This window comes from Sinocyclocheilus rhinocerous, unplaced genomic scaffold (genome assembly GCF_001515625.1).
Source record: "Sinocyclocheilus rhinocerous isolate Xijiao unplaced genomic scaffold, SAMN03320098_v1.1 scaffold1493, whole genome shotgun sequence".
In the NCBI taxonomy this organism is placed as follows: domain Eukaryota; kingdom Metazoa; phylum Chordata; class Actinopteri; order Cypriniformes; family Cyprinidae; genus Sinocyclocheilus; species Sinocyclocheilus rhinocerous.
In genome coordinates this window covers 468,147-489,886 of record NW_015640467.1, presented here as the reverse complement: position 1 = coordinate 489,886, position 21,740 = coordinate 468,147, and the positions used below count along the sequence as shown (strand labels likewise).

The 21,740-nt window shown below is 35.1% G+C and overlaps 3 protein-coding genes and 1 long non-coding RNA gene across 4 annotated transcripts in view; 2 read left to right on the top strand and 2 right to left on the bottom strand.

Moving 5' to 3' along the window:
* The first annotated feature begins 554 nt into the window (after positions 1-554).
* On the top strand, positions 555-1,366 carry LOC107753043 (uncharacterized). The gene is made up of 2 exons (XR_001641426.1): positions 555-739; positions 820-1,366. It is a non-coding gene; the product is annotated as an uncharacterized LOC107753043 (long non-coding RNA).
* A 180-nt stretch (positions 1,367-1,546) lies between these two features.
* On the bottom strand, positions 1,547-8,272 carry LOC107753021 (SPRY domain-containing SOCS box protein 3-like). Its single transcript, XM_016569121.1, has 7 exons — positions 8,155-8,272; positions 6,214-6,320; positions 5,752-5,914; positions 4,518-4,708; positions 3,666-3,768; positions 2,643-2,768; positions 1,547-2,526 (listed from the first exon to the last, which is right to left on the bottom strand). The coding sequence occupies exons 2-7, from the start codon at positions 6,316-6,318 to the stop codon at positions 1,703-1,705; spliced, it is 1,512 nt and encodes a 503-aa protein (XP_016424607.1). The 5' UTR covers positions 6,319-6,320; positions 8,155-8,272; the 3' UTR covers positions 1,547-1,702.
* A 692-nt stretch (positions 8,273-8,964) lies between these two features.
* On the top strand, positions 8,965-17,905 carry nubp2 (nucleotide binding protein 2 (MinD homolog, E. coli)). Its single transcript, XM_016569133.1, has 7 exons — positions 8,965-9,066; positions 11,822-11,940; positions 15,870-16,068; positions 16,147-16,301; positions 16,372-16,482; positions 16,562-16,631; positions 17,545-17,905. Exons 1-7 carry the CDS (start codon positions 9,054-9,056, stop codon positions 17,679-17,681), a joined length of 804 nt encoding a protein of 267 aa, XP_016424619.1. The 5' UTR covers positions 8,965-9,053; the 3' UTR covers positions 17,682-17,905.
* A 1,215-nt stretch (positions 17,906-19,120) lies between these two features.
* Positions 19,121-21,740, bottom strand: part of LOC107753042 (V-type proton ATPase 16 kDa proteolipid subunit-like) — an 11,728-nt gene continuing 9,108 nt past the window's right edge. The window contains 2 exon segments of the mRNA XM_016569147.1: positions 19,121-19,487; positions 19,554-19,754. Of these exon segments, the coding sequence (XP_016424633.1) occupies positions 19,300-19,487; positions 19,554-19,754 (389 nt within the window). The 3' untranslated portion in view covers positions 19,121-19,299.

Genomic DNA, 21,740 nt, shown 5'->3' with positions numbered 1-21,740 from the left:
AATATTTTATATATATATATATATATATATACTTTATATATTATATAAAACTTTAAAAAAAAAAATCAGCCAGCTAGATGCCAAGGCAACAATTTCTCATTTTCATTTAAAGTACTAAAAATGTCATTTAAAATACTAAAAAGAACTAAAAATGTACTAATTTATTTAAAACTAACAATGAAAAATGTAATAAAAACTATACAGATATATACATAAAAAAGAAACTAATAAAAATGACAAAACCAGAACAAAACACTAAAACTTTGACTACAATTTAAATGAAAACAAAATAGAAAAATAAAATCCAATTCAACAAACACAGTTGGGATGTGTTATGCTCAGAAGTTTAATATTGGTGAAACACAAATTAAAAAGAGCAAATTAGATACTTGAAAAAACATGCAATTATGAAATGAGCTTTTTTGTTGTTTATTTTTTTTTACCTCAAAACAATGTAATCAGTAAGAAAACATGCAAAAGAGTACAAAATCATTCACTCATAAATAGAGAGTATATTATAAATCATAATCAAATATTAATAATAAGAGAGGGGAGGTTAAACGAATCAATAAAAGTTAAGTGAATAAATACACCGTCATATCTGAAAATACACAATCTACAGTGTTTATCAAATCAGAAATGTATTTAGGTGTCATAGCAGAGCTGTAGCTCTATGATATTGAATTATGATAAAATACTGTAATTAATAGACTTATTAACAGGCTCTACAGCACAGGAGGTTTTTCGTGAGCTCGTCTCTCTATAAGTCTGAGCAAATTAACACAAATACTGGAGATACTGTACAGTGCCTATATAGAGAGTATTTACAGAACTAATCTGCTGGAATTGAGGTTTCAAACAACTGATGACTATAATATTTGAATAATACTGCTGCAAAAGATGTTTGGCATGTGTTGATCTACCTTAATATATAAGATAAAACGTCTCAAAACAAGGGTCACCTGACTGGAAACATTGGCACTGGAAAAGAGCAAGTTTATGAGAAATTTAAACCTTTAACCCCATCCTGAACCCTGAATAATGAATTAATGGAAAAAGACACAGATTACTAAGAAATAAAGCCACTGATTCACTGGATCTCACGAAGGTTATAATTCACAACAAGTCCAGTGAATGAATTTTGATAGTTTGGCAAGGGATGAGGACGAGCGGTTTGAGTTGAACTGTAGGATGTGCTCGTTTAAGAATGACAATGTCATTTACTTACCCTCATGTTTTTCTGTAGGACACAAAAATGAGATGTTAAGATTCTTTAAGAAGAAAAGAAAGCCTCATACCTTTGGGCTGCACAAAATTTTTTTTCAAATTCAAATTTGAAATTTGTGGTTTAAAATGCTATTTTAAACTATTTTGACTGTTTGTAGGCGTGCACAATTTGGCGAAAAATTTGTTAAATCATTAAGCTTTTATTTGGGCAGAAAAGCAAAAAGAGCCTTTAAAGCTCCTTTTTTGCAGACAACAGCTAGTTTATAAGTGCTTCTCTTAAATTCTCTTTTCCTGACATATATTTAATTAAATCGCAGACTTTGCGATTTTATAATCGCACTAAGCAATATCACGATTTCAGCTAATCAAGCAACCTTCCTCAAACGAGTTTGGAACAACATGAGGGTGAGTAACCATGAACTCTGCCATTAAATGTGACCTTTGACCTGTGATTTACATGTAAACGTGGTGTGTCTCATGTCCAGCGGCAGCGTTTCCTCTGGTACGTCTCGAGCTCTGAAGAGAAGTCATCCGAGTCACTCTCAGAGGTGGAGTCAGGCCATAAGGAGGCATGGCCTGGTGGAGTGTAGGAGGAGCATAGAATGCAAGAACCGGTGTGTTCCGGTTTACACACAGAACTGGCATCATTTCCCTTACAGCCGTCACTGGAAGCAGATCCCGGCGAGTCGCAGCAAGGACAGGAAGCAGATACCTGCTGGAATTTAGGGTCAGGGAGGGAATTGTGGTCAGGGCTGGAGGCAGAGCCACAGAAGAGGTCAGAAGGTGAGGGGAAATCGAGGTAACAGGTAACATCCATTATGGAGACGGTTTCTTGATATTGTGCATCATCTGGAGAGGAAGTAGGATATATGGAGGCAGAATCAAGAGGCTCATCTTTACCGCGGTAAGAGCCAGGGTTATCAGAGAAGGAACTAGAAATAAAGACGCGTTCAGTGTCAGAGGGATTGTGGGAAGGAAAGGGGCTCATGTATTCATCATAGTCGCCATCTTCTGTTTGTGTGGCCTTGTCTTCCCTGTTGTGTGCGCAGGCGTCTGCGCAGCCGAGGGTCAGCACCCATCCCAGCTGCTTAGACAGCAGCGGACGCAGACCCGGCGGCAGTGGCAGCACGTGCAGAGCGTCTGCGCAGTTGGGCAGCATTTTGCGCAGCTGCATGCAGCACAGGTACTGTAATGTTGTGGGCGCAGAATGTGAACGGATCAGTTTCATGCTGCTCTTGGCCGCAGTCGAACACACCATCGGATACAGACGCTTATTCTGCAAGTGAGTAGCTGCTATGCCTGACAGAACCAAAGATAGATAGATAGATAGATAGATGGAGATGAAAAAGGAAGAATAAGAAAGATTGTATTGTATACATTCATGCAGGACAGGAAAGAGTGCATGCATGTCTTACCGATGCAGCGGCGGTTCTTGTAGAAGCTCAGGGTGCCGTGCCAGCTGTCCAGATGAACCCCGATTATGGACCCTTGACCGAACCGTGATGAAAAGTTCACCTTTGACCCCTTATGGTGCAAGTGACCTGACCCATGATAAATGTAGATGAAGACAGAGTTAAAAACACATAAATACGTCTAATGATTTTTGGCGTGTCTGGTCCCCTCTTTGGAATTTCCTTGAGAATGTTTGTTGATTGTCTTTATTTCTTGACTCTTGTTTAGTTTGGTGCTATTGCCCTTCACTCGACTCTTGAACTACCATTGTATGACTGTATGATGGATTGTATGACAGATGACTGTATATACTGCCTGAGACACCTGTACCACGGTTTTGTTATTGTAAAACTATAAAAACAAAATAAATAAAAAAACAATGAACAATGTGGGATTGGTCATTTTTTTATGTTTTTGAATGAAGTTTCTACTGCTCTCCAAGGCTGCATTTATTTGATTAAAAATACAGTAAAAACAGTAATATAGTGAAATAATATTACAATTTCAAATAACCCCTTTCTATTTGAATATATTGTAAAATGTAATTTATTCCGGTGATCAAAGCTGAATTTTCAGCATCATTACTGCAGTCTTCAGTGTCACATGATCTTCAGAAATCATTCTAATATTATTATCAGTAATGAAAACAGTTGTGCTGCTTCATATTTTTGTGGAAACCATGATACATTTTATTTTTCAGGATTCTTTGATGAATACAAAGTTAAAAATAACAGCATTTATTTGGAATAGAACTCTATTATAACATTATAAATGTCTTTTACGTCACTTGTGATCAATTTAATGTGTCCTTATTAATAAAAGTATTAATCTTACTGACCTCAAACTTTTGAATTGTAGCGTATATCTAAAATGACATATAATGGATCTTTTTTTATACACAGACATGCAGGTTTTTTCATGTATTTAAATGAATAATACTGATTTAACTGAATAGAATGCAGGGGTCACATGACCTCTGACCTCACCTGTGTAGGACAGACCCCAGCTGTCCTCATCTGTGCCCAACAGACTGCAGAAACTATGTTTGAACTGATCCAGGTTCACTTCTGATGTCCCGACACCAACCATCTGTACTCGTATAAACACACAAAATACATCCACTCTTACTAAGACTTCATAAAACATACTTATTATTAACATTGTTAATCTTATCTTGATATATGGTCAGTATTGTAGTTTAGTGTCTTTGTACATCCAGTCCATAGACTGTATAAAAACATGGACGTAGTGTCCGTGACGTCACCCGTAGATTTCCGAAGATAGTTTTTGAAGCTCAAAAGTGGGCGGAGGCGGCCGTCGCCATCTTGGCAGCGCGTCACCGCGCGTCACTCCCGGATAATCGAAAATGGGCAAAGAGGCGGGAGCAGGTTGCTGAAGCCACGCCCACCTAGCTCGACGCCGGTGACAGCAGCGGCAATCCACCTGTCACTCAAGTGGCCACGCCCTTAATTATGCAGAACTTTAAGGCTTAATATAATTTAAACGGATGAGTTATAAAAAAATTCACCCGCCTCACAGTTGTCATGAAGGGCAAAATTAGCTATATAGACCAAAATAATTTTTTGAACCAGGCTGTAAACATGTTTTTTTCTGCTGTAAAGTTGAGCATTTTAACATGGGGAGTCTATGGGATTGACTCCCTTTTGCAGCCAGCCTCTAGCGGCCAGTTGATGAATTACAGTTTAAGTCACTTCCTTGTTGGCTTCACGAGAGAGAGCGGGAGGTTGCCGCTTGATCCAGTCACCGTATCCAAAGCTCGTATAGTTTTGAATGGGGAAAAATGCAATGCTCAATATGGCCGCTCAACCGTATCTCACCATATCTGTGCCGTAGACGGGAGATGTCATCTTGATTTCCCAGAAGTGCTGTCCGTCGCTGAGAGGCTTGGCTCCCCTGATGGCGGCGGTTCCACAGCTGTACTCCGAGTGGAAGATCACCTTCCTCCGGTCAGAGCAGCTCAGAGACACCGAGGATGATTTGCTCTCCTCGTCCCAAACCCAATCACACCCTTAACACAATGACAAACACAAAGAACCATGATTTCAAATCTTCATTGTGGAAAAACACAGCATTATTCAATTATTATTATTTTTTTTTTATTATTAAATGGCAGTATTTTCCTACTGTTCTGTAGCTGACTGTTTATAAGTAGGTTGATTTTTTCACATAGCAGTTGCATTTTTGATGAGTTAATGCTTTTCTAATCGAATAAAATCGGCAGTGTGTTGTCTCTTATGTCAAAAATGTATAATTAATTATTTAATTGAAATAAATTCTTATTCTGAAAATTTTTTTACTTAATTAAAAAATATTTTTGGTTCATTTCTGACCCTTTTTATAATGTTTTAAAACAATATTCTTAGATGTTTGTATTTCTAATGTCTACTTTTAGTTATTTGGATATAAACCAAATGGATTATTCTATACTTAAGACTGCATGTCATAGTTAAAGATCATAAGTGCTTTGTGATATAAATGGATGGATATTTTTTAGCTATTTATTTTATTTACACTACCGTCCAACAGTTTGTGGGGTCAGTAAATATTAATTAATTTAAATATTTTTGAAAGAATTCTCTTATGCTCATCAAGGCTGCATTTATTTGATCAAAAATACAGTAAAAACAGTAATATTGTAAAATATTTTTACAATTTAAAATAGCCATTTCGTATTATATTTTAAAATGTAATTTATTTCTGTGATCAAAGCTGAATTTTCAGCATCATTACTCCAGTCTTCAGTGTCGCATGATCTTCAGAAATCATTCGAATATGATGATCTGCTGCTTAAGAAACATTTCTTTCAGGATTCTTTGATGAACAGAAACTTCAAAAGAACAGCCTTTATTTGAAATAGAAATCTTTTTTAACATTGTAAATGATAATTTTTATCAATTTAATGCGTCCTTGCTGAATAAAAATCTCACTGACCCCAAACTTTTGAAAGGTCATGTATGACAAAGTGCAAACCACATTTCTCAAGTCAGCTCCGTATGCTGTTTTCTGTTTTCTTTAGTGTCCAAATGCTTGATGAAATGTAATGAATCTCACCCTGCTCTTCCTCTCCGCAGGTGCAGCTGAGGGTGTAGGGGCTGATCTGGGCGTCTGAGCTGAGCTCTGTTTGAGCTGGACACTGGCAGAACGACTCGCCCGTCACGGGCACCACCGGCGGCAGCTCCGCTGGCACACACACCGTCACCGGCTCGTACTCCGACTGACCACACAAACAAAACCAGACAATGATGACAGAAATGTCCAGGCTATATTTTAAAATCAAAAGAAATTACTAATAAATTATATTTTTCATTAAGAAAAAGAACAAAGTCGGTTTTATACCCATCAAGATGTGTGATTATCTTCATGTGTGAGAAGCTGATTTAAAGCAGTCACTGTAAACCGTTCATTTGAGACTCTGATTGGCCGGTTGCCCAGGTAATGTAAAATTAGTGCTAGTTAGCTCAAAATAACCCGACAGAAATAAGCAGAGCTTGTAAGGACAGAAGTCACGCTCACCTGTGATCCCACAGCCTGCTTCTCTTCTGGGCCGAGGGTCGTCGTGAGGGGTGTGGCTTCAGTCTCCGGGACATTCTCACTAACAACATACTTATTCCCAGACATTCCTGGAACACAAGAACAGAATGAGGCTATTATTTTTTACATCCATCCTTCTGTCTATCTGCCTGTCTGTCTATCTATCTATCTATTTATTTGTCTGTCTGTCTATCCATCTCTGTCTGTCTGCCTATCTATTTGTCTGTCTATCTTTCTATCTGTCTGTTTGTTTGTCTATACATCTGACTGTATTTGTCTATCTATCTATCTATCTATCTATGTATGTAAAGGGTTTGTCAGTAGCACTGCAGCTGATCTGTAATTTTCTCAGCATCACTTCCTGTAGCTGCTGACTCACAGATGTCAGGCTTTGCCATGAACTTGTTTTTCACTGACAGACTGCCTCGGCTGACACTGTACCTACTTCTGATTGCTCCATATGCCACGGCTGGCAATCCGAGACTCTAGTCTTACATGCTCCATGTGACCTGCTCAGATCGCTCTGATGTTTACACTGTAGGAGTTTTCAAAACAGCCCAGGAGGGTGAAGAAACTTTAAAAAGCATCACCAGAACAGGCTGGCAAAGCAGAAAACGCTCTTTACACACTCTAAAAAATGCTGGGTTAAAAAGGGTCAAACTCAGCTATTGGGTTGTTTTAACCCAGCGCTGGGTTATATTTAATCCAGCATTTTTAAGAGTGTAAATACTGAGCTCACTGCACATGCATAAACACAGAAAATGGCATTTCCATATAAATCTGATTTCTTAACGGTTATAGGTTATGATTGCATTTCAGATGTTTCTATACCTCAGTGTATAATTGGTTCAAAAGGCTTTGATTGATTCTGTCTTAATGTGTACGTGACATGGCCAGGTGTTCGCTAATTGATGGATAATGTGTATCCAAAATGAGAATTTTGCCCTGGATCCCTGCACCGCCCCGGAGCTGACCAACTGGCCCATCTTTACTTGTGTGCTTCTGGGAAATGCAATGGTGCAATAAATTTGCATTACGCTGGCATGAGCACATTTCTCATGCAAACAGCGTATTCATAACAAACAAGATTGCGTAAAAGCAATGTTTTACACTTACATAGTCCTGCATTGTGATTTTTTTTTCAGTACTAATACTTCACATAATCAATTAATATGAGCTCATAAAACAAAATGAATAATAATTACATTAATACAATAATTAGTCAAATGCATAACATAGTTCAAATACTCCATGCCACACTGCTTGAAAATTCATGTTGACTATGCCGACTTGTTGCTGCTATTATTCACATCAACAATTACATAGTGAATATCAGTTAGTAAAGCAGCACCATCATTTAAATATGAATCCTATAAAAAAAACACTGAAAACAAATTCCCTAAACCTCCAACATGAATAAAATAATAGCAATACTAATTGTACTAATTACAACAATTCCTAATATATTATATACTAATAGACCCTTATTCTGAATATTATCATAATACTTTAATACTCCAAACCAATAATAATCAAATATGATTATAACATATCAACTGTTATAATAATGATAATAGTTATTGTTATGATTATTATTATTATTAATAATAAATTACATTAATGTAGAGCTTTTCTTGTCACTCAAAGCACTTTACACATTTGGAGGGGTTAAAATCTCTTCAACCAACACCATTAAGTTAGAGTTATTATAATAAATCACTATTATTATTATTATAGGCCCTATTGATATAATTATTATATTAATATATCAACAGGAAAACGTGTTTACATACTTGACAACATTTTTAGACTGCTATCCACTGTAAACACCTGACTGCACCAAGAGTCATTTCACAAAATGGACTTTCAGAAATCACTACTTTTACAACTTTGTGATAACATAATTAACATAAACTCACATACCTCGTTACGTTTCCGTAGAGTGTATTCCCTCTGCTCTAAACACGCGTTTCCATCAGGAACTGCTGTAAGTGATATAGCAGGTGTTAGTTTGGTGACCTACATCTTCACACACCACACACACAACACAACACCGGCCACTCATCAATCATACTACGGAAAAGTTCTAGCTCATGAATATTAATTAGGTCAAGCGGTCGACGCACTGGAGCGTTTAGTCACTGAGCCTAATTAATATCCATGAGTTGTAATTTCATTGGCTGGCTGAGTAGCGCCTACTTACTTCGTCTCATTTTCAGCCAATCGGATAGCCAGACTGCGCAAACGTCTTGTTATGTAGTTAATATTCATTATGTAAAGCCTTCGCCATAGTAGGACTCCTAGCAGACGGAACAGGTCGGTCTGTCTATCATCCTCATTAAAGGCCGCTTTAAGGATCAGTCCGCGCTGGCTTTCCGTCAACTTTACCTTAAACGACAAATTATCTGACCTACAGACCAACATGCAAGCATCAGTGACGTGGTAAAACATAAACTAATGAATTATTCTTCACTAATGCTCAAACTGTGCCTGACATTATTTAATCAGGAAACTATAAGTATATGCAGCGATTAATATAAAACAATATGAATAAAAAATAATAATTAATAATTATGTGTGAATATTTCAAACCCGACTGGAAACTTTAAATACTAGTTTTTTAGAATTATAACAGGGGCGGCTAAATGACCAATAGTAACGGCAGATGCGTCGCACTCTTGTGTCTGATTGGACGAGCTTGCTCTTAGGCGGGATCAAAAACGCAGAACGTCATTTGACGTATTGCGGATCTGCGATCCGCCGTAAAGCAACAAGAAGAAGAAGAAGAAGAAGAAGAAGAAGAAGAAGAAGACGAAGGCAACATGGACAGCAGCGGTGAGTGTGATCGCAGCGATCAGCAAGACTTTTTCATTAACAGATGTTTATCGAATACTACTGAATCACTTCACAACTGTTCATTTACGTTGTCATAAAATGCAACAGAATAAACGAAAGATAAATGCAATAATACAGGCATTTTGAAATAAAAATAATAAACAGTAACAGGATAATACCATGTTTGGACATGTAACGTTAGCATGGTAAAACTGTTTTGTATACAGGGTGTCCGCGGGTCCTTAAAAAGTCTTAAATAACGTTTTCTTAATATAAGGCCTTAAAATGTCTTAAATTCGGATTCGATGGGTCTTAATTATTTTTGGTCTCATTACCGCTAAAATATCTTAAGTCTGACGAACCTAATGACTTTACAATCATTGGACAGACCCGCGGTAAGTTGCTGCGTCATCAGAGAGAATCGCAGTAAGTTAGCAGAATACAGAATACAAGCTCGCGCTGCTGAGGCTCACTCTGTTTGTCTCGAGACTTCAGAACAAATGAGCGTGACAGCACACATAAACTCAGAAGAAACACACTGAGGTAAAAATTCAAAATGTTTCGTTTATTCATAACATGATATAGTTGAATAAAACCATGACAAGTGAGCTATTTTACTCAATATTCTCAAGACGCAAAAAAAACAAACATTCAAAGCACCTACAGAGTGCACGCATTACGTGAAGTCTAAAGGGGCGGTCACACTAGACTTTGAACGTGCGAAATTATTTCGGACGCCGCTGCGAATGTGGGCGGGAGCAGGATATGTCATCACGCGCCAAGGTTTCCCCTCAGTTATATCACAACATGGATTCATGCAATAAAAAATAAAAAAAATCACAACATGGATTCCGATGTGCTTGTACTGTGTCTTTTGTGACGGCGTCGAAAAGCGTCTGGAAAGGAGAAGGCTGTGGGTTCACCCTATTCTACGGACTGGGAATGAGCGGGGACAGTTCCATTCTTTAATTCAGGAGCTTCGGCTGGATGAGGATCGCCACAAGGAGTACTTTCGGCTCTGTCATACTTTATTTAATTATTACCATTTTTTAAACTATAGTGAATAAACTGTATTAATGAATGAAATGTTCAAGGTGTCTGAATAAATTTTGGTTTGACTGTACATATATATATATATATATATATATAACATTTTTAAGTGCTGTGCTTTAAGTGCTGTAGATTTTTCCCTTTAAATAGGTCATTTTATAAGTTCTTGAGGTGTTCAAAATTAATTTTAAAATGAAAATATAAATATAAAATAACGAACAACATTAAGTAATTTAATAATAATACACTTGTGTGTAATTATATTGTACTCTCTCTTTCTATATATATCGTCTGTTCCTGTTTCCATTGACACCGCAAACCATGCAGCTTCTTTTTTTATTTGATTTTTATAATCTTTTAAAGATGTATTATATAAAATAGGACGCTGCACTACGGCTAAAATATAAAATAGCGCCATTTTTGAATTTCTGTACAGAGAGGTCACGCAGTGACGTATCGATCTTCTACTGGTCACACGTCTTCACGTGATGCGAATTCGCAGGTCAGAGTTCACCAAACTTGAACTTTGGAACGCAGCGAAATGCAGAATTTTTTGCATGAGCTTGCGTTTCTGGTCTGACGCATTCACATGCGTATGAATGGAAGTCAATGGAACGAAAAGTGCAGTGTGACCGCCCCTTAACGTTACATTGTTCTATATTATTTATGCATTTGTAACTGCAGGTTAAATGCATTCATGTCCTGCATTAAACTGTGTGTAAATACATCTAAATGCCACTTCAGATGCAGCTTATGTCTGGATTGCAAAGATTAATTTTGTTTATACTGATTTCATTTGCTTGCTAACAGCCCAAATGTCTTATTATTGTTATTCACTGATTAAATGTAAGAATTTGACTCAAAAGATAATGCACACTTATAGAAAAATGGCTTTATAAAGGTAAAATGCCCATAAAAGGTAAAAATCTATTTAAAGTTATTGGAAAAGATTAATAGCAGCCCTATAGTGTATATTGAATTTATTGATAAATTGTAATAATTTGACATGAAAGATGATGCATACATCTAAAAAAGTTAAAAAATAGGCGTTTGTAAAGGTAAATATGCAGATTTAAGTATGTAAAAGCTGATAGAACACTGATGAAAATATTGCTTCAGAATAAATTGTTTACTCCACCAAAAATCTCAGTGATGCAGTTATTTTGCGGGGATATTTTGTTATATTTTATTTAATATTGTCTGCTGACATTAAAAGTTTGCTGTATATCGTAGTTATAAATACCATTTATTACAGCAATTATATTTTGTTTTCTTTTTAATTTATACACGTTAAATATTACATATATGCATGTAATAAAATGTGTATTTCCATTACAGGTTTAGGTCTTAAATTTCATATAAGGTGGTATTAAAAAGGTCTTAAAAAGTCTTAAATTTAACTTGTTAATGTCTGCAGAAACCCTGCTGTATATGAACCAAAATAATGTCATGTTTTTGGACACAGATTGGAAATACAATGTTTTTGTTGGACATCTTTTATGATGCTATTCTTTGGACTTCCATTGGTTCACAATTATGGTAATCATGGTATATATCCAAGTACTATGATATTACATTATAGCATCACTGTACCACTGCAGTATTTTTGTAAGGGGTCTAAATAAACAGTAAAGACAACACAATATCTAAATATCTATAAATGGGTGAATTAAATAGAAACGTCATGTTCTCACATGTCTCTCAGAGAAAGGGAGTCTGGCTGAGGTGAAGCACGTGGTTCTGGTTCTGTCTGGTAAAGGTGGAGTGGGGAAGAGCACCATCACCACTGAACTCGCCCTGGCGCTCATACATGCGGGCAAGAAGGTGAAATACCACTGAATTCTATTCTATTTGATTCTGTTCTGTTCTATTCTATTGTATTGTGCTCCTTTTAATTCTGTGCTGCTCTCTTCTATTCTATCGTGCTCCATTTCATCTGTTATTCTGCTCTATTCAATTCAATGCAGATCTATTCTGTTATATTGTGCTCTATTCTTTTATATTCTGTTTTACTTGATTCTATTCTGCTCTATTCTCTTCTGCTTTATTCTGTTCTATTGTGCTGTTCACAATTCTATTATATTATATTTTGCTCTATTCAGTTCTATGCTGCTGTTATATTAAATTCTGCTCTATTCTATTCTGATCTGTTTAATCTATTCTATTGTGCTCTATTCAGTTCTATGCAGATCTGTTGTATTACATTGTGATCTATTCTATTGTGTTCTATTACATTATGCTTTATTCTGTTATATTGTGCTGTATTATAATCTGCTATATTCTGCTCTATTCTATTATATTCAGCTCTATTCTTTTATGTTCTTTTTTACTATTCTGCTATATTCTATTCTGCTTTATTCTATTCTGTTCTGTGCTGCTCTATTCTATTCTGCTCTATTCTATTAGGCTTTATTCTACTATATTGTGCTGTATTTTATTATATGCCGCTCTATTCTATTGTGCTGTATTTTATTCAGTTCTGCTCTATTCTATTATATTCCCGTCTACTCTATTATATTCTACACTATTCGATTCTCTTCTGCTCTATTCTGTTATGCTTTATTCTGTTATATTGTGCTGTATTTTATTATATGCTGCTCTATTCTATTCTATTGTGCTCTATTCTATTATGCTAGATTCCATTATATTGTGCTGCATTTTATTTTATTCTATTCTGCTCTATTCTGTTTTATTCAGTTCTGCTCTATTGTATTATATTTCAGTCTACTCTATTATATTCTGCTCTATTATATTATATTATATTCTGCACTATTCCATTCTCTTCTGCTCTATTCTATTTTGGTTTATTCTAATATATTCTGCTGTATTTATTCTAATCTGCTCTGTTCTGCTGTATTCTATTATGGTCTGATCTACTAGATTCTATTCTATTCGTCATGATGTTGTTTGTTTTGGTCGCCGCTCTATTCTATTGTGCTGTATTTTATTCAGTTCTGCTCTATTCTATTATATTCCCGTCTACTCTATTATATTCTACACTATTCGATTCTCTTCTGCTCTATTCTGTTATGCTTTATTCTGTTATATTGTGCTGTATTTTATTATATGCCGCTCTATTCTATTCTATTGTGCTCTATTCTATTATGCTAGATTCCATTATATTGTGCTGCATTTTATTTTATTCTATTCTGCTCTATTCTGTTTTATTCAGTTCTGCTCTATTGTATTATATTTCAGTCTACTCTATTATATTCTGCTCTATTATATTATATTCTGCACTATTCCATTCTCTTCTGCTCTATTCTATTATGCTTTATTCTGTTATATTGTGCTGTATTTTATTATATGCCGCTCTATTCTATTGTGCTGTATTTTATTCAGTTCTGCTCTATTCTATTATATTCCCGTCTACTCTATTATATTCTACACTATTCGATTCTCTTCTGCTCTATTCTGTTATGCTTTATTCTGTTATATTGTGCTGTATTTTATTATATGCCGCTCTATTCTATTCTATTGTGCTCTATTCTATTATGCTAGATTCCATTATATTGTGCTGCATTTTATTTTATTCTATTCTGCTCTATTCTGTTTTATTCAGTTCTGCTCTATTGTATTATATTTCAGTCTACTCTATTATATTCTGCTCTATTATATTATATTCTGCACTATTCCATTCTCTTCTGCTCTATTCTATTATGCTTTATTCTGTTATATTGTGCTGTATTTTATTATATGCCGCTCTATTCTATTGTGCTGTATTTTATTCAGTTCTGCTCTATTCTATTATATTCCCGTCTACTCTATTATATTCTACACTATTCGATTCTCTTCTGCTCTATTCTGTTATGCTTTATTCTGTTATATTGTGCTGTATTTTATTATATGCCGCTCTATTCTATTCTATTGTGCTCTATTCTATTATGCTAGATTCCATTATATTGTGCTGCATTTTATTTTATTCTATTCTGCTCTATTCTGTTTTATTCAGTTCTGCTCTATTGTATTATATTTCAGTCTACTCTATTATATTCTGCTCTATTATATTATATTCTGCACTATTCCATTCTCTTCTGCTCTATTCTATTATGCTTTATTCTGTTATATTGTGCTGTATTTTATTATATGCCGCTCTATTCTATTGTGCTGTATTTTATTCAGTTCTGCTCTATTCTATTATATTCCCGTCTACTCTATTATATTCTACACTATTCGATTCTCTTCTGCTCTATTCTGTTATGCTTTATTCTGTTATATTGTGCTGTATTTTATTATATGCCGCTCTATTCTATTCTATTGTGCTCTATTCTATTATGCTAGATTCCATTATATTGTGCTGCATTTTATTTTATTCTATTCTGCTCTATTCTGTTTTATTCAGTTCTGCTCTATTGTATTATATTTCAGTCTACTCTATTATATTCTGCTCTATTATATTATATTCTGCACTATTCCATTCTCTTCTGCTCTATTCTATTATGCTTTATTCTGTTATATTGTGCTGTATTTTATTATATGCCGCTCTATTCTATTGTGCTGTATTTTATTCAGTTCTGCTCTATTCTATTATATTCCCGTCTACTCTATTATATTCTACACTATTCGATTCTCTTCTGCTCTATTCTGTTATGCTTTATTCTGTTATATTGTGCTGTATTTTATTATATGCCGCTCTATTCTATTCTATTGTGCTCTATTCTATTATGCTAGATTCCATTATATTGTGCTGCATTTTATTTTATTCTATTCTGCTCTATTCTGTTTTATTCAGTTCTGCTCTATTGTATTATATTTCAGTCTACTCTATTATATTCTGCTCTATTATATTATATTCTGCACTATTCCATTCTCTTCTGCTCTATTCTATTATGCTTTATTCTGTTATATTGTGCTGTATTTTATTATATGCCGCTCTATTCTATTGTGCTGTATTTTATTCAGTTCTGCTCTATTCTATTATATTCCCGTCTACTCTATTATATTCTACACTATTCGATTCTCTTCTGCTCTATTCTGTTATGCTTTATTCTGTTATATTGTGCTGTATTTTATTATATGCCGCTCTATTCTATTCTATTGTGCTCTATTCTATTATGCTAGATTCCATTATATTGTGCTGCATTTTATTTTATTCTATTCTGCTCTATTCTGTTTTATTCAGTTCTGCTCTATTGTATTATATTTCAGTCTACTCTATTATATTCTGCTCTATTATATTATATTCTGCACTATTCCATTCTCTTCTGCTCTATTCTATTATGCTTTATTCTGTTATATTGTGCTGTATTTTATTATATGCCGCTCTATTCTATTGTGCTGTATTTTATTCAGTTCTGCTCTATTCTATTATATTCCCGTCTACTCTATTATATTCTACACTATTCGATTCTCTTCTGCTCTATTCTGTTATGCTTTATTCTGTTATATTGTGCTGTATTTTATTATATGCCGCTCTATTCTATTCTATTGTGCTCTATTCTATTATGCTAGATTCCATTATATTGTGCTGCATTTTATTTTATTCTATTCTGCTCTATTCTGTTTTATTCAGTTCTGCTCTATTGTATTATATTTCAGTCTACTCTATTATATTCTGCTCTATTATATTATATTCTGCACTATTCCATTCTCTTCTGCTCTATTCTATTATTTTGTGCTCTATTCTATTTTGGTTTATTCTAATATATTCTGCTGTATTTATTCTAATCTGCTCTGTTCTGCTGTATTCTATTATGGTCTGATCTACTAGATTCTATTCTATTCGTCATGATGTTGTTTGTTTTGGTCTCCAGGTGGGTATCCTGGATGTGGATCTGTGTGGGCCCAGTATCCCGCGGATGCTGTGCGTGAAGAAGACGGAGGTGCATCAGTGTGACGCGGGGTGGGTGCCTGTCTACGCAGACCCCAAGCAGCAGCTCGCGATCATGTCCATCGGCTTCCTGCTGGAGGATTCGAATGAGGCTGTCATATGGAGGGGGCCCAAAAAAACAGGTCTGACCTTTGCCATTTAACCTTTTGAACTTTGGTACCTGTTGTGTTCACGTCTCACATCCCTTGTCTCTTCCTCAGCTCTGATTGGGCAGTTTGTCAGTGATGTGGCATGGGGCGAACTGGACGTCCTGCTGGTGGACACGCCCCCGGGGACGTCAGACGAACACCTGTCCGTGCTCGAGAACCTGCGCAAACACAGAGTGGATGGGGCCGTGCTGGTCACTACACCACAGGTGAACATAACGATACTGTAAATCTCTAGTCTGCTGAATAACATGCATTAACAACCTTTTCAAATGTCAGGCAGTGTCTACAGGAGATGTGCGGCGCGAGATCACCTTCTGTAAGAAGACAGCCCTGAAAATCCTGGGCATCGTGGAGAACATGAGCGGCTTTGTGTGTCCACACTGTTCTGTGAGTATCGAACACATACAGCTGTACGGGAAAATGCCATCTAACAATCTGTATTTGAACATTGATGTGTGTTTTTCAGGAGTGCAGTAACATTTTCTCTAAAGGTGGAGGTGAGGAATTAGCCAAGCTCACAGGATCTGTGTTTCTAGGTAATGTGCCGATCAACCAACACTTTTCACTTGTGTTGTTCCACCACTCACCACTCGATGGTGCACAGCATCTCATTTTGTGTTTTATTTCAATGAGTTTTGAGTGCAGCATAGATGAGACTATTGTGTGGTCCAAAAGTCTTGAGGTCACACTGAAGATCAACTGGAGTAAGCAAAATTAAAACAAACATGCTATACTAAAACATGAAATACTAAAGATTCTGCTCTGTTTTGAAAAAATAGTTTTAACATTTTCTCTAAAGGTGGAGGTGAGGAATTAGCCAAGCTCACAGGATCTGTGTTTCTAGGTAATGTGCCGATCAACCAACACTTTTCACTTGTGTTGTTCCACCACTCACCACTCGATGGTGCACAGCATCTCATTTTGTGTTTTATTTCAATGAGTTTTGAGTGCAGCATAGATGAGACTATAGTGTGGTCCAAAAGTCTGAGGTCACACTGAAGATCAACCTGAGAAGGCAAAATTAAAACAAACATGCTATACTAAAACATGAAATACTAAAGATTCTGCTCTGTTTTGAAATAAATAGGTTTTTTTTTTTATATATTAATTTAAATGTTATTTATTTTTTTAAATATTTCCAATTATTTGTAATTTAAGATGCTCTGTGAAACATCTCAAAACATGCTTTAAAACATGATCATGTGCATGTCAAACAAACCAAATACTAGGACATACTTGAATTCGTTAAATTTTCAACCTTTATGATTTATTATAATAATTTGAATTATTATTTACAATAAATAATTAACATATAATTATTTGTTGTTATTTAATAAGAAAAATGCAGTTTTAGAAGCGTTTTAACTGGTGGTCTCAGGCTTTTGAACCCCACTGTACTTCACATCCTTTTTGTTTAAACACGTATACTGACTGATTGTGTGTGTGTAGGCTCAGTGCCGCTGGATCCGCACTTGACAGCGACTTTAGAGGAGGGGCAGGACTTCCTGCAGGCGTTTCCAGAGAGCAGCACGTACACAGCCATCAGTCAAATAGTGAACACTCTCCTCAGCAGCCTGGATGCCTGAAACAGCACTGACTGAACACGGTCAATACACGACAGACACTGAGATGACTCTTCACATTACTGTTTCATCTGATGTCATTTGTAATGAGAGGATTTATCTGTAAAATCTATCTGAAATCTGGAGAATACTAGATATGTATATTGCTAATGCAATGTGTTTTAAACGAGTGTAGCTTTGAATAAAAAATACTGAATATAAAAGAAATGGTCTCCTTTTTGTCCCCGTTTGAAAATAAGGAAGCCATTTGGCCTGTTCCACTACTATTTCCATGCCATTTTAACAAATATTTAGTCTCTTATTATTTTTTTTTTTTTTTTGTCCTAATATATATATTTATTATATAAAATATATAGTGACTTTTCAAACTCTTCAAATAACCACAAGTACCACATACTCTGGGGTACCTTATAAATAATAGATCTATGATTACCCCCTCAATAACTATTGTTTTTATTGAAAAACATACCCGAGTCAGAATCTTAATCTTATAGAATCACAAAATTAAATGTTAATTTTAATTTTACACCCAGATTCTGTTAAAGAAAAAAAAAATTTTTCAGGAACACTTGAGAAAATGTTAAAAAAAGGTTGAGAACCACTGCATTAGAATGAGGTTAAGACCAAATACATGTGTGTATGCAAGTGTTGTGATAACAAGAATTGTTTGTGTAAATAGAAATAATCCACATAATTGTTAGTAAATGAGACCATGTAATGGATTGTGAAAAATCAAGCAATTTTTCAAAAACAAAAAAAAGCTTCAGGGATGTTAAGGTCATTTAGCTGTATCTCAGTATCAGCGCTGTTGGTGAATTATTTTCAAGGTTGAGAATGAAGACAAACACACACAGCTGAACACACTCACACGAGCCGTCTGATGATGAAGAAGCACAGGGAACACAGGCATGTGGAAATTACAGTTGTGAGACCCGTTGAGGGGCACACGCACACCTTTAATACAACCAAACATCAGATATACAGAGGAAACAACCAGAAATACACACATCGAGCTGAAATACTCCCAGACAACTGCACTCGCCAGAACCCCGGCCAGTGCAGATCTATTCTTATATATATATATATATATATCTGTATTTATATATATATATTTATATGTTTATATAAATATAAATTCAAAGGATTTGAGGAGGTTCAAGTACATTTTCATGAACAATATTCTCAATAAATTAAATCAATGGAAAACAAAAAAGGACACTAACAAAAACTACTCCATTCCACATACAGATTCGCCAGTGCGTTTTTCCACTTCACAAACACTTCGTGAAAAATTTAAGGGGGTCTGAATACTTTCCGTACCCACTGTATATATATACATCCATTTATTTTATCTGAAGTAACAAAAATGTTTGTTTTTTTTAGATTTAGTTACCTATAATAACCCTGATCAGAATCAGAGTTTAAGTGATGATATGTTCAACTATCAAACTGAGACGACTGTACACTTTCAGAGATAAAACCAAACGCAGAGCCTGTTATAATGTGTAGGATTATTTCCCCACCTCTCAATTAATCTAATTTTAAGGTACCTATTATTTTTTTCCTTTTTGTTCCATGTGCCCGTCTTGCGGTCTGGCAGCGCAGCATGCTGACTGCCAGTTTATTTGGTTGAGAGAATCAGGGCTACGATGAGGCCGTAGAGACCCAGAACTTCAGCGAAGATCAGAATGAGGATCATACCGACGAAGAGGCGCGGCTGCTGAGCGGTGCCACGGACGCCTGCGTCTCCCACGATGCCGATGGCAAAACCAGCCGCCAGCCCACTCAGACCCACGCTCAGACCTGCACAAAATGTTTGTTTTTTTTAGATTTAGTTACCTATAATAACCCTGATCAGAATCAGAGTTTAAGTGATGATATGTTCAACTCACTTGTACAGAGTGATCTTGTCTGAGATGCTGTTGGCGATGAGGACGGCCACCACCAGCCCGTATATAGCGATGATTCCCGCCATGACCACAGGAATGATGGACTTCATGATCAGCTCCGGACGCATCACGGACATGGCAGCGATACCCGTGCCGCTCTTCGCTGTGCCATACGCCGCGCCCAACGCTGCACACAGACACACACAAGCTGCTTACTCTTCACGCACAATTTCCTTTATTATTATAACAAAACTGCATCGAAATATGAATGTCACATTATTTGACTTCCCAATAAAAGTGCACTCAAACAGCGACTAAATATAGTTGTATCTATACCCTCAAGTCCAGCTCTAAAATATACAAAAATCATTACCAATATCATACAGATTTCAAAAAGAAAGTGATCAGGTGTAGACTGCATGATGCATAAGCTTGCATAATTTCTCAACGCCGCCTGACTCTGCAGAAACGGCCTTCAGCGAACAGCATGATTCACGTCTCCTGCAATGTTTCTGCAGTGTTCAGTAGTGAAACCAAAAGAGCAAAACATGAGTAAGCTGGAGTTTTACACTTCTGAACAGACTCGCCGTTGCTAGGGTGTTTTAAAGCACTGCTAATCGATTGCCAGGGCATTTCTATCACATTCTGCAAGGCTGCGGGGTTGTCTGCACGTTGCATGTATTGTCATAAATTTCAAAAATCATAAATTTGACAACTTAGAAGAATAACAGAACTCTTTTCAACAAAAGTTTAATACTTATGATTAGTTCTTTCAAAAAACTGAATGAGAATAGTAATAAGTGAAGATTCCATTATCAAACAAACAGCAATAACACTTTCTATTTTTACTAAGGAAGTCAGTCCCAATAACACCCATACTGAAATCAGAAATGTACCATGGAGAAAATATAATACTTTAAGCACTGGCAGATGGGTGATTTCAGGCTGAAACCAGTCTTACTTTAGGTTAATTGAGATTACATTGTTTTTTATTTTTATATATTCTACTGTCATTTTAATTTTAGTTAAGTTTTAGTAATTTTGTTGTGTTTTTGCCATTTTTATTAGTTCTATTTTTGTTTACATATTTTTTTTTTTTTTTTTTTCAGTTTTAGATTTTAGTTATTTTAGCACATCAGGATAAATTAAATGAAAATAAACAAATGCTGCATTGGCGACTAAAAATATTTTATTTCAGTTAAAGTTTGTTTTATTTCAAGTAACTAAATTTTTATTATTATTATACATTTTTTTCAAACCAGGTAACTAAACCAGCCCACTCAGACCCACGCTCAGACCTGCACCCAGATGCAAGAAACTCCTGCCACACACAGTAAAATAAATAACTACATGAATGAGTAAATGGAAAAAAAAGAAAAAAAAGGGTTGGGACTTTTTTTTTTTTGGTGTAAATGGAAATAATTCACATAATTATTAATGAATGAGACCTAATAGATTGTGAAAACTTAAGTAATTTACTGTTTTCAAAATGGAAACATTTTTAAAGAGTGAAATTTATTTACAGTAAATCAATGCTAATATATATATACATATACATATAAGAAATAAGTGGATAAAACAACCACATTTCATTTCAAATACATTTATATTATTTATATTAAAAATAAATTAATGAATTAAAAATAAATAAATAATTTAAAAGAAATGCATGAATAAATACATAAAAAATATATACTTCTAAAGAAACGTATGAATGTTTTGAAAAAAACAAAACAACAACAAGCTTTCTACAATATCAGCAATACAGATAGAAATAGCAAAATACTACTGGAATCAATGACAGAAATTTTGGTATTGCACAAACTATAATAATATAATATAATACGAAATTATAGTATCATTAAGACAATATTGTAGCATTTATTAATATTATGAATTGGTATGTATTTTCAATTTTCAATTTAGTAAAATATTTAGTAATTTTGTTGTGTTTATCTAATATTCATAACATTTATAACATTAACACTTTTGTTACTTCAGATAAAATAAATGGTAACTGAAATTATAATATATATATATATATATATACAGTGGGTACGGAAAGTACTCAGACCCCCTTAAATTTTTCACTCTTTGTTATATTGCAGCCATTTGCTAAAATCATTTAAGTTAATTTTTTTCCCTCATTAATGTACACACAGCACCCCATATT